The 14,288-nt window shown below is 35.4% G+C and overlaps 1 protein-coding gene across 5 annotated transcripts in view; it reads left to right on the forward strand.

Annotated features, from left to right (window-relative positions):
* LOC138694382 (breast cancer anti-estrogen resistance protein 3 homolog) overlaps positions 1 to 14,288 on the forward strand; it is a 922,749-nt gene that overhangs the window by 738,835 nt on the left and 169,626 nt on the right. For all 5 annotated transcript variants that reach the window (XM_069818063.1, XM_069818065.1, XM_069818066.1 and 2 more), the window contains one exon: positions 561 to 621. In XM_069818063.1, coding sequence (XP_069674164.1) covers positions 561 to 621 — 61 coding nt within the window. The remainder of the gene's footprint in view (positions 1 to 560; positions 622 to 14,288) is intronic.

Here is a 14,288-nt window from a genome sequence, read left to right on the forward strand (position 1 = left end):
CCATTCTCTATGGGATGGAATTTAATCTCCATATACTTTCTGAAAATTGAACGCGTAATCCCTGGAATAGTAGCTAGAAAGAACTATATTTTAAGCCACGAGGAAGAGCTTTATGTAAGTTCCTTGGTCAATAACGCAAACGTTATACTTCATGTTGACATAGTTGCTTTCGGTCAAATATTCGTAGCAGTTCAGAAATATGAAAATGGTTCACATTTTGAAATGTTTTTCAGGTGAATTTTGTTAGGTGTTATATTTGCTGTAATGTTTACTTGTTTATATTTATCAATGTAAGCATTAGAGTTAATACATTTTAGTCTCATTTTTATTGTTATGTTCCTTTGACCCTGTTCATTTAATATTACAATCAAAACCTATAATTTTGTTTTCTTTTTTGAATCCATCATTATTTATGATAACCTTATAGCCAGCAGGTTGCGGTATATTTGCGTTTGTTGCTACTGTTGTGGCTAGTTTCAAACTTCTGGCTCCGCCTGTATATTTCATCTCAATGATAAATTTATGAATCTAATTTGCATGTATTCTTTTTCTCTTTACAGCTCCGATATCTTCGTTGTCAGTGACGCCATCCAGAGCAAAAGCTTATGTAACCTCGTAATGGTGAGTTATGCAGATATTATATTACCTACTTTCTTCCCAGCTTGGGTTAAATAAAACATTATCTACAATCTCCATTTCGTAACTCCTACTGTGCACATAAACTAGATTGAAGCCAACTTCTAGCATTGCCTGTGATTATCAGGCTGTGGTTCTCGAACCTATAGTTACACCATTTTGATCTTTATCACGTGGAAAATGTTTCCTATAATCAGATAATAGTGACGTATTACGGAGTAACAAATTATTATCTGAAGGTAGTAGGGCGCCAGGAAAGATAAAAACCTGACTCTTAATGTAACTTACTTATTCTGTATGTTTTTAGTTTCACGTATATATAAGACAGCAAAGAGAAATAATAATTACAGAGAACCAAATATAATGTTATCTAAAGAGTTTAACGTTATTTCTTCTCTTGAACTTCACAGCTACATCTTAGCCCAGGGGTGGATAACATATTTTGAGCTTGGGCCGATAAATTCATAGAAAATATTTGAAGGGCCACTTAACTAAATTTATATTAGCAACTATTTTGAATCTAAGCTAAGGTAGGGCTACCTATCTATAGGGTTTAATAGAATATTCAGATAAGTGTATATTTAAAGAAACATTTTTTAAATCATTCATTTATCATTATTCACTTTTCATTTTGGAAATGATCAAGTTTGCAATGCTCTAAGTTGTTCAAATAATTTAAGCTTTAATTTTAAAATGTTGACTTCATTGAACATGAATGGAAACAGAGTTTTAACCATTTGTTAAGAATATTCAAATTATGTGACATTCACTATAAACGCCAAATCACAAAGCCAATCTTGGTCTTTAAGTAAACCACACTCCAAAGGAAAAAAACATCTTTCAACTCCTAAAATTAAAGAACTTGCTTGGTCTTTTAATTTGAAAAAAAAAATCCGTGACGACATATCTCCTTTAGAAAGCCACCTCACCGAGATGTGAAGTTTATCATGTTCATTTATTTCTTGTTCAAAAAGTTCCCTAAACTCTCTTCGTTTGAGGGCACGTGATCGAATCTAGTTAATGCAACGCACAACAGGAGTAATGACGTGCTGGAAGCCCATGTCTTTAGCACAGAAAGTACGATAATAATTATGTTAGATTTCGATTTTGTTATGTAGGTGACAAGAACTGTCCAACACCGCAGTGTGTTGTTTGTGGTGACATTCTTGCTAACAGTAGACTTTCTCTACTTAAACGCCATTTCCATTGATTTTCAATTATAGAAAAGTTATAAATCTTTGTCATTAATTTATTGGTTTTAAGGAGTTCCCAATGTTAGCGACTAAAACCATAACATAACAGCCTTATTACTTTTCCATCCACATATTTGTGCGAGAAATATTTTTCTTCATATCCCTATCTAAAAATAAATCCAGAAATAGACTTTATGCTGAAAGTAATAAAAGATTTCCCGCAACTTCGTTAGTTCCTGACTTCAAAGCTCTTTGCTATTCGAAATTAAGCGCGTCCATCTCATTGAATTTCAAATTAAGAGGTGAGTAACTCTGTGATAAAAACGTTTAGGTTAAGAGAGAAGTTTGAAACATTGAAACTACCCTGTCCGCATGAAATTCTGTCACTACATAAAATATTTCCGTAATATCAAGGAAGTAATTCTCACTGTCAGTGTACGCTGAAATTGAAATGTGTGTACTCCAATAACGTGACTTTAAAGGTAGGAAAATGCACTATTTTATTATTAACTTACCTTTTTAATTTATGTTTTAATGTTTTAAATGTAAAATAAATGTATAATTGTTTGAACTTGTGTAGCTGCAATATTTTATGCGTTGTTGAGTCATTTTTGGTGGGGAATCCTAGCGTAGGTCTATTTACGAGTACCATGACTACAGCAACGTTAAGTTAATTTGAGGTTGATAAATATTCATTATATTAAAACAAGGAGTTCACTAAATTGTGATCATTGTGAAAGGGGTTCGCAAGCCGATAAAGTTTGGGAAACCATTGCATTATACCAACAATATTATTATTAGTAGTACTTCATGTTACTCCCCAAAAATAGGGCGCGCAATGGTTTTATCAACAGTAATCTCACTAGAGGTTTTGATTTATCTAGAGAAAATCAAAACTCGAGTGGGATTTAATTACTATTACACGATTAGAAGACAGTATATAAAGATTAGAAGACATAAAGTTCTCCAATACAATAAAATATTAATTGGCTTACGAAAACACAACTGTCTTCAAATGTATTATTGTACCATCTCAACATTACGCTAGGTGGCAGTAGTGTCTTATGATTATGTTTTCTTGTTATCAGTTGTGCCAACTATGGAATCTTCATTGAACTCTGTGGACGGTTACTAGCAACGAGTTAAATACTAGTATCTAATCATTGGTTACTAGTCAAGAAGGCTTTGTTGATTCAATTTCATTTTTATATATAAATCCCACAAGGGTAGCTGCCCGTCGGTAAGGGTTGCCAAAAGACATAGCATACTAAACAAATAAAAATAAAAATAAACATTTGCGTTATCACTATTTACGATTTTTATTTTCAAATGGAAGCTACTCTTGGGAAAGTACTTTTATTCAATAATTATTAGTAATCAAACAGCATATAAGGAAATTTAGGTGTACAGGTGATTACGTAAAATCTGAACAGAATATTTCATTACGTCTATAGCAATAATTTTCAAAATATTTAAAGGAATTCAAAAGACTTAAAACATTCAACTGAGAATTTTGGAATTGTTCCCCTTGCTCCGAACAATAGGCCAAATACTTCAATCTGTCCTTGTATATGATAGACCCTAATAATCTCTAAAGTATTGAATTGTAGGGTCATAGATGGTCTTATGCATTCCACTTCAATCATCCGGATCCCAGTAATCAACATCACTTGACAGATGATTTTCAATAAATCTTAGTATTAAACAATCTCTGATACGTGACTATCCATAATAATATATAGCAGAAGCTATAACAAACATAACCTAAATAATATAAACAAGTGTTAGAAAAGTTTTAATTAGGGATGATGAAATAAACATGAATAATTTTAAAAGAAACAATTATTGAAAGTACAATTTTCAAATTTGAATGTTTTAGTGGTTGGTAGTTCAGTTGATGTTATATTGAACGTGTGCGTAAAAGAAGTGAACTCGTTGATTTATATGGTGTATCCCGCAACTTATTCAGGATTTCCGAATGGTGCTCTTCATATATGACCAGTGATCTTTATTAATTCTTGTTCTTGAATGCCAATGCGAGTCATAGCCTATTTGAAAGTGCTGTGCATCGACTGGAGTGGTTTGTAATTTTCTGTTTTTTTTTTGTTTTTTTTTTTTTTTTTTTACGTCCAGACCAGTGCAGTTTGAAATGTTGGCATACAAAGAAACAAATACTAGGGTAGTGATAAAAAAATAAACAAATGCTAGGGGCGCGATAAAATTAAACAAATGCTAGGGACGCAATAAAATTGTGCGGTAAGCAGCCATGATTGGTTGAAAGACGTCCTTTCGTACCGTTTTATTGGTCAAAAGTAGGTGACGTAGTAAAAGTGTAATAGTCACTTTAAATTAAATGATCAACCACAATGTGCATACCACATATGCATGTGAATATAATGGTTGAACATTACACTGAAAACCATTAACAACACAGTTCCTCTGCTATCCAATTTGTTCACACATATATTATATGTCTTCAATATTGAAGCATAACAGAATCGCCAAAATTTAATCACTGACAATCTGAGCAAAAGTGGCTAATATGGCTATTTTGTCTCTGACTGGAATTCTACATCTTCTATACAAAAAGACGATTTTATAATTCAGTAATAATATCAATGTTATAAAACTAGCAAATCCTGTAAGTAATGGATATTCATAATATCTGTTTTAAATTGTCAGGTCCCCACCTGTGGAGTAACAGCTAGCGCGTCTGGCTGTGAAACCAGGTCGTCCGGGTTCGAATCCCGGTCGGGGCAAGTTGCCTGATTGAGGTTTTTCCGGGGTTTTCTCTCAACCCAATATGAGCAAATGCTGGATAACTATCGGTGCTGGACCCTGGACTCATTTCACCGGTATTATCACCTTCACTTCATTCAGACGCTAAATAACCTGACATGTTGATATAGCGTCATACAATAACCCATTAAAATTAAAAAATAAATAAATAAATTGTCAGATTGCCTACACCAATAACCAGTTTTTTCCCCATCATGCCCATCATAACACAGCTATTTTTTTCTAGTAACACTCCGGCTCCAATGCGACAAACTAAGCAACTTCTAGGATTATATTACAGGCCTATCTTGCATCATAAGAATACCGCCCCTCCATTAGAACTATTTAATAATTTATATTGTTTACATTTACAGCTATAATTCTGACACACATATTGTAAAAATTAGTTAACGTGTCTGGAAGGTGGAGAGATGATGATGATGATGATGATGATGATGATGATGATGATGAAATTTTTGTATAGGTACATGAATTAGCGTGGTATGATCGTGATTACGACAAATTGAGTTTATCACTTGATCCTCTGCCCCCTTTCGGCAAATAATTGTAATTAAATTCCTTGTAGGCATGAAACCTCCGCTAGCGGACACCTATGTTCCTACTTCGGAACTATCACTTAAATGAAGCATTGTCTGATTGTTTTCCATTGGAGACCATCATTTTTATTTACCGGTACTTACATAATTCTGAAGCCTTACCGGTACTTAAATAATTCTGAAACCTATCGTGTTCGTATTTAGCCGTATTTTGGTCATTTTTAATCCGTCCGACCATTACTTTCAATATTTTTATATTATTTCTATTAGCTAGTGTTCCGAGATATGGCTGTCAAGTTACTGTAGCCTACTGATGCTATTTTTATGAATTAACTAGCTGGTTTAACGCCTCAACCAGTGAGAAATTTTCCACATTCCGGGGAAAAATTGATGGATGGTGGTAAATTGCACTGGAATTCAAACTTCCTGTATGTAAATTGCACTGATTTTCAATGTGGTAAATTGCACCGGATGTTGTAAATTTAACTTCTTCTCATTTTATGAAGTTTTGTCCAACATTTTTACCCGGTCTGTACACTCTCGTCAATCGATATATCGCCTTGCTTGAATTTGATAGGGGTTTGTGGACCAGTTAATCAGTCTTCAGACCGAAATTTACATAAAGATCAATAGCATCAATACACCACATTTAGGAAAAAATTCACACACTAAGAAGAAACGAATTTACTTTGAAAGACAAATTTCTGATTACCAGGAAGGAAAATCTATCGATTCAGATTCATAAAAAATACATGTTATAGCTTTTCCAAAGTACAGTACACTATTAGTGTTGAACAAGTGTTTGATAATCGACACGCATAATAAACTGAAGTGGTAGAGTATAGTATTAGTGTTGAACAAGTGTTTCATAATCGGCACGCATAATAAACTGAAGTTTTAGTACAGTCTATGCAACAAATATCAGCTCATAGCTACAGTCCAGTTTGTATCTTCTACTCCACGGTCATCCAGCGCAGTGATTAACCGTCCGGTTTCTTTGCACTGCAGTTTACTATTTTCCAGTGCAATTTACAATCGTCCAAATTGATGCCTTGAGGGAGAAAGGGAAAATCATTATCAAAAAGGGAATTTTTAGCATTTCTGGCAACTTTCTCAGTTTCATTTAGAATTATTTTATTAGTTGTTTTTCTTAACATTTCCCAACAAATTAATATGGATAATTATTGAATATTTGTTGGAGAGAGTTGGTTCGAGAAAGGAGAAACAGCAGTGAGAGAGTCTGGGAGAGGAAAAATCTTCTCTTGCAGTAGCTCGAATCATAGCAATATCACGTTTGTCATTGATCTTCCATTTTGTGACTTGAGTGGGATATTCGGCGAATTATCTAACTCACATTTACAGAACGTCATATAATTTTGCGATTACACGGCACAGCCATTCGAGGCAGGCAGTCCAGTGATCTTCATTTTGTCTACCGGTAATGAAATTAAGTGAAGATTTAAATGAAGTTTCAATTATGTCTGACAGTAAGCAGTACATATCAGAAGTAGGGCGAAATTTTACTCGAGGGAAATTATCGGAATACAACCTGACAACACTGGCCTCAACTCTCCAACCTGAAGGAACGGTGGATTGTTTCTTACAAGGAAACCGTCCCAGGTCGTGTAGCTTGAATTTAATGAAAATGCATATTTAAGCTAATTTTCCTTCGTTGAGAAATGTAGTTGTTCGTTTCGTTTCTTTCTCGTTTAGAAATATAATGACTTGAAAATCGATGCTACTTATGCCACTTCTTGTGAGCACGCTGATCCTCGTAGTTCCGCGACACCGTATCACACCTCTCGCATTAATGCTGTAGTATATTTTATTTTTCTCTTAACTCACATTATATAGAGTACTCTTGCTGAAATACAAATTCAATTTGAATTTAAATACGTATTAACTTTGTGATTCACCTTAAATATGATAGTGGGCTTCGAAATGAAGTGTCGGAACAAAGGACCATTGAACAGTAGAAACATTTTATATAGGCTGGTTTTTCACAATGTTCTCTAATACACATGCTGTTTCCAACATGCAACACTATTGCAAGAACGTTATCAAACTTTCTCACATGTTTCCCGTTACATTTTCACACCTCTGCACGCGTATTTTAGCATGTCTTTGAGGACAGGTGAATGAAACTGTTGATACACAACAGAGTGTAATATCATTATGAAGCCCCTATCGTGCAATGTGTCTGGAATTTTTTCACAGGTAATTTTATGTATAAAATACTCTTCTAGCCTTCGAATTACAATTTTATATTGCCTAAAAAAATACACATCCAAGGGTTTAAAAAATCTTGTAGTTTTTGAGGGATAATTTGTGTTTTAATTGTCTTACCGTGTAAAGTATTATTTACTCCTTCAAAAGTAAATATAGTGTCATATATCTGACCACTCCAGGAATCCAGAAGAAGTATGTGCCTTTCTTAACATCCGGGAGAATTACACATCTTAACCATCTTCTCACGTGAGTTATCGGAACTACTTGCATCGACCACGACGTTAAATGGCTTATCATTGTCTACACCTTGTTTTACTTTAGGTCCAAATTCCCCTTTCGGTTCTTGAAAGCGTAGTATGTACAGTCATGTTCCTAGACTTCCAGCTGCATACCTATGGATTTGGACGGTGTACAAATGAGTGAAAAATGCCATAGATTGCACTGCTACTGTATGAATGTGAATTAAGAGAAAACAAATTGACTAGAGAATGAATACGAGAGCTGTGATACGGTGTCACGGAGCTATGAGGATCCGAGTGCGCGCAAGAAGCAGTACAAGTAGCAACGATTTTCAAGTCATTATATTTCGTAAACAGGAAAAAGCGAAACGATCGACTATCACCACGTTTCTTAACGAACGAAAATTAGCTTACATATGCATTTTAATTAAATTCATTTAATATTATTTGATATTATAGTCAGACCAACATAATATCAAATAATATTAAAAACAAAGAAGTGAAGCTCTGATGGAGTCAGTCTTGGTGCATGCGTGTGAAGAGAAAATTAAATAGTGAGGAGCTTACGAGTGTCCAAATTGGACATAATACGAAATGAAGAAATTACAAGACGAACGCAAGCCGAGGAGACACTGGCGACTCGTGTTAGGAAGCAGAAATTAATATACTTACATGGACGCAACCAGGATCGAGAAGAAGAGAAAGGCCAGAAAAAATTTGGGTGGAGGACAAGTGCAAAACATGAATGCTTCAGAAGTGATTGAAGAAAGAGACACACGATAAAAATAAAATGGCGGTTGAGTGTGAGAAGGAGACGAGAAACCCAAAAATATGTATTGTAAAAATTTCTGTCCTGGTGGATTACCAGTCCTTCAGAGGGGACTGTACAGCAATAGCCCATTTAAAACTCCACTCCTGTCATTTGAACAGTTATTAGAGGAAGAAGGAGAAAGAAGACCAGCGCTAGGGACAGAATTACACCTGAACCCTGCACGAGACTAGTCGGTTCCGTGACACAGGAAGCATTTTACTTCCAAACTGGAAGCGTTTCGGCAGTTTGTGTCTTCTTGCACCCGGGAGACACTTTATGAATGGCGAGTCTCCCAGGGGTCTGCAACACAGCACACTCACTCTGCTTCCTTCTTCTCTACTTCTCTGTCCAGTTTCAAGTACGGTATGTTTTTCTAGAGTTGGGAGTAATTCACATAGGCATATAGACACGTATACTCGTAAACTGACTCTTATAGGCAGAGTTTCACTATCATACCTAACAACAACTGGTACGTCACTCACCGTTTGTTATGATCGACAGATGAACTATTGTTTGTTGTCCATATCTGTATTTCTGTCTATAGAAGCATGGGTTGAAACCCGGTCGAAGTAATGGATTTATGGACTTTAAGGGAATCCAGACGAGACTTTCCTACATTTACAACACAATAATTTTTATTTTTTTCTCTGGAAATATCAAAGATATCTGCATGACATTTTTCATGTAAATTTAGTATTCATTCATTCATTCATTCATTCATTCATTCATTCATTCATTCATTCATTCATAGTATTGTAAATTTATTTCAACTCAACAATGTAACTTTTATTCAAAGCAACAATAATTATCACTCTCTACAATTTAACTTCACTCCCGTCAACAATGGGATTTGCTCTCCGCACAGCAATACAGCGTTCGTTAGTGCACTCCACAGACGACAATGACAATTTACTTGGACTATTACGAACAACAATGAACTGTTAATCTTAACTAATATTCACAAAACACTATTTACAACACAGAACTGTCAGTTATCCGTTCACAGCTCGTTTGTCTTGGCTAGTTCTTCTAGCTCAGTCACTCGCGTTCACAGATCTCGAACCCCAGACCTTCAGAGACGATCCGCTGAACTTCGAACTCAGGTCCCCCAACTGCGGCCCACTGCACTCGAACTCCGGGCTTCAGGCTCCACAGTTACGGACACAACTCAAGTCGCGCTCTGGTCTCGAAGCTGGCTTCACTGCTACACAAGACTGTCTGGCTTGCTCTCCACTGACTTTAACAACACTGGCTTACTGACTGAATGACTGGATGACTCAATCACTTGCGTGCGTAATTTATACTCACACCACAGTTTCTGTAAAGTACGAGTTCTCGATATTTCGACGCGTGTGTCCATTCTCGAATCATCTCGCACGCTGCTGCTCCCCTCCTTCACCGCTCGTAGCACATGCCCCAAAAGCAGATGCGCGCGCAACCTCTAGTTTGCATGGCTGCAGCTCCCTTATCCACGTCACCCGAACCTTCCATGCGCACCCTGCCCTCTGTGGGACGCGTGATCGAATCTCGTTGGGCTGTCACAGTATTCTGCCCAAGGGCAGATCCTTCACTGCAAACCCAGCATTCTCCAGTATTTCCTATTTTCTGCCTTCCTCTTAGTCTCCGCATATGATCCGTATATCGTAATGTCGTCTACCATCTGGTATCTTCTTCAGCCCCGAACTCTTCTCCCGTTCACCATTCCTTCCAACGGATCGTTCAGAAGATAGTTTCTTCTCAACCAGTGACCCAACCAATTCCTTTTTTTTTTTCTTCCTGATCAATTTCAGCACCATTCTTTCTCCACCCCCTCTGAGTGAATTGAAAAGTACATTGAAATTGGTTAAATAGTATGATCACAATAAAAATCTTAATTCTGAATAAAAATTTAAAACGAATTAAAACAACTTTGTACTCTCTGCATATACTAATCACATGGCAGAATTTCTCATTTTCGTCTTTCAAAAATGAGGAGAAAATTATATTATGGCTAAATCTTACTAGTACTGAGATCATTTTACATGAAAAATTAATTACCTAGTGAAATTTTATTTTTTATAAATTAATAAATTAAGTCACTAAAAATTATTTATTTCTGAAATGCAAACTAGCAAAAGTATGAATATTCCTCATTCTCAAATGTCATGAAAAATTTTATAGTTGTAGATTTATGTTTTTTTTTTTTTTTTTAGATAGTAGTACTTTTAATGTAACGTTTTTATTATTGTACAAATTTTTATCCAGAATTAGGATTTTTATAGTGAACAAACTATTTAACCGATTGCAATGTCTTCTCAATTTTATTCACTCTTGTATGGTAAATTTACATGAAGACTGTCATGCAGTAACAGCGATATTTACCGAAGAAAAAAATAAATAAATAAAATGTATGTGTGTTTCCTTTTTGAAAATTTAGAAAACTCGCGTGAAAATGTAGAAAACTCACGTCTGAGTCCCCCTAAAGGAATATAAATTCTTAGCATAGGTATTTTCTCGGGAGGAAAGAAAGCTGGGAGGAGCTTGTCATGGTTTTGTTGCAAGTAGAAGAACCCTGTCCCTGATAGAAGGCTCCTGGCAAAATATGTCGAACATTTCTCGCCAACATTGACTTTTGAGATTGAAAAACCTCTGCAGTTGAAAGAGTCGTTGAATAAAATGCTTCTACTACTAGTACTGCTGCTACTGCCATTACAGCTTTAATTACCGATACCAAAACTACTGTTGTCATGACCATAACAACTATTGTTAGTGTAACTTTAACTATAATTACTACAAGTCAGTATGATTACTGCCATGCCGTAATTAGATATTTCTTGTTACCACTGTTACTAATGGCTCTACCACTCCTATTACCTATGTCACTATCAATCCTATTGGCATTGCCATTGTCGCTTTCATTAAGTCACTGCCACTACTATTGTTGCTTTACTACTGCCATTAAAGCTGACATTGTCGTTATTTGAACTGCTACGGTCAATATCATAGCTTCTATTGCTGTTAGTCTATCACTATTAGTGTCACTATCGATAACACTACTACGAATCACTACAATATTTTATTATTACTGTCATTCCGTAATTAAACTCCGTTTACGGAATCTGTATAGTAAGTCTGCACATTTGTGAGGACCCGATGAGAAGCGATTAGGCGGAGCCTATCAATGCGAGAGTGTGTTCCGGGCTGCATCGACTCGCGGCCGCTAAGGTGCAGGATGCGCGTAGCAGAAAGTGATAGGTAGTGTGACATCATAACTGCAGTTGAGTTCAGAAAGAAATGATCCCCTCTCTGTAGTCGCTCATTCGCTCCCTTCGAGCAATATTTTCTCCCAGAGCGGTCATTGGACTGTCCCCCTCCACTCATCACTTGCGCAAAGGACTTGTTTCGGTTCGTATACTGTAGAGCAGGCGTCTCAAGGCCAACGCATAAAATTTGTTACAGAGAGCATATGTAGATAGCGTAGTCAGCTGAAGAGATAAGCGCAATACCCGATGATAGCCGATCGCTGATTCATGTTCCAAGCATGAGTGAGCTAAGTTGTAACTGTCGCGGGAGAAATGCCACAAAGTTGTACTTTTGAGTTCTACTGTCACAATAGACGGTTGTTTTCGGAAGGAATTTCTTAAATAGTTTGCAGTAATAATAATAATAATAATAATAATAATAATAATAATAACAATAATAATAATAATACATTTATCTTCTAATATATCAATGTGTAAAAAGAAGACATCTGAAGCATGAAGAACCATACATGTTACGTAATTATTTAAGCACAAGGAACTGGCCACCCTACCCCATTATCTCCTGGCCTAGGTTCTTCATAAGTGGTGCCTTGTTGGTATCACTTGTGAGGTTCAGACCTGCTTTAGGGCAGTTGACTAAACAACAATACTTATTTCTAGTAAATGGCTTTTGGTATCGCTCTTTTTTTTTTTAGTTTATACTATATTTAATTAAATAAAATTCAATTAAATAATAATAATAATATTACAATTAAACTTGTTACTTGTAAAGTACGTATTCTTATGATATGCCATTAATTACAATAATAGTTAAATAATATGTTTCGTAATGTTTTTTAATTAAAAATAATCAAAACATCTTAGAAATTCATAAACAATTATTTTAAATTATAACTATTCAAAACTTAAAATCTAGTCTCAAATTCTTTTCTCAAGTCCTTCAGTACATCATTATATTTGTTACACTGGTCTTGATTCAAATTAAGTAACAATAAATTTCAGATTAATAAAGTGGTAACAGTTACCCACTGAAACTTGCGACTCCCACAATTTCGCTTTCCCTATGAAAGCTTTTATTTCTTCATACATTTGCGGTAATAAGGACATTCTTTCCTCGGAGATGGACACAACGTCGTAGCGGTTGCAGATGTCTATTCAAACGTCGCGGTCAATGACGTCATCCGGAGATACACGAACTGGTCCCGCAACTTGTTCCACTCTTACATTAGAGAAAGAAGAGGAAGTGCTCCGAGAAGGCCCTATTGAGACGTCTGCTGTAGAGTATAGAGCAGGCGTCTCAAGGTCAACGCATAGAAGTTGTTACAGAGAGCAAGCGTATCCAGCTGAAGAGATAAGCGCAGTACCCGAAGATAGCCGATCGTTGATTCCTGTTACATGCATCAGCGAGTTACGTTGTAGCTGTCGCGGGAGAAATGCTACACAGCTGCACTTTTGTGTTGTACTGTCACAATAGACGGTTGTCTTCGGAAAGAATTTCTTAAGTAATTTACAATAATAATAATAATAATAATAATAATAATAATAATAATAATAATAATAATAATAATAATAATAATAACTGGCTACCCTATCCATTATCTCTGGCCTAGTTGCCTCATAAGTGATGCCTTGTAGGTATCATTTGAGAGGTTGAGACCTGTCTTCGGACAGTTGACTAAACAACAACAATACTTCATTTCTAGTAATTTTTTTGGTACCAGTATCTCTTTTCTTTTAAGTTTATACTATATTTAATACAATTAAATTCAATTAAATAACAATAATAATTAAATTATTACACTTGGTTGTTAAAGTACGTTTTCCTATGATATGCCAATATTAACATATTCATTACAATAATAGTTAAATAATATGATTCATAATGATTTCATTAATTAAAAATAACCAAAAACATCTTAGGAATTCACAAACAATTATTTTAAATTAGAACTATTCAAATTTTAAATCTGGTCTCAAATTCTTTTCTCAAGGCCTCCAGTACTTCACTAAAACAATAACAACAACGACAATAATAATAATAATAATAATAATAATAATAATATAATTTTATTTTCGTATATATCAATGAGTAAAACGAATAAATCTGAAGCATGAAGAACCATATATGTTACGTAGCCTAATTATTTGTTACACTGGTCTTGATTCAAATTAGGTAAAAATTTTAGATTAATGAAGTGGAAACAGTTACCCACTGAAAGTTGCGACTCCCACAATTTCACTTTCCCTATGAAATCTTTTATTTCTTCATACATTTGCGGTAATAAGGACGTTCCATCCTCGGAGATGAACACAAAGACTGACCGTTACATCGTAGTGGTTGGAGATGTCTATTCAAACGTCGCGGTCATTGACGTCATCCGGAGATACACGAACAACTCCCGCATCTTGTTCCACTCTTACATTAAAAAAGAGAGAGAGGAGGAAGTGCTCCGAGGAGGCCCTATTGAGACGTCTGGTGTAGAGAAACAGTTAGCTATTCTTGCTACTACCACTATTTCTAATGGCTTTATTACTACTGTTGTCAATGTCACTATCAATACTACTGACTTTGCCATTGGTTACTTTCGCCACCACCACCACCA

Source organism: Periplaneta americana, chromosome 2, assembly GCF_040183065.1.
Source record: "Periplaneta americana isolate PAMFEO1 chromosome 2, P.americana_PAMFEO1_priV1, whole genome shotgun sequence".
Taxonomy (NCBI): domain Eukaryota; kingdom Metazoa; phylum Arthropoda; class Insecta; order Blattodea; family Blattidae; genus Periplaneta; species Periplaneta americana.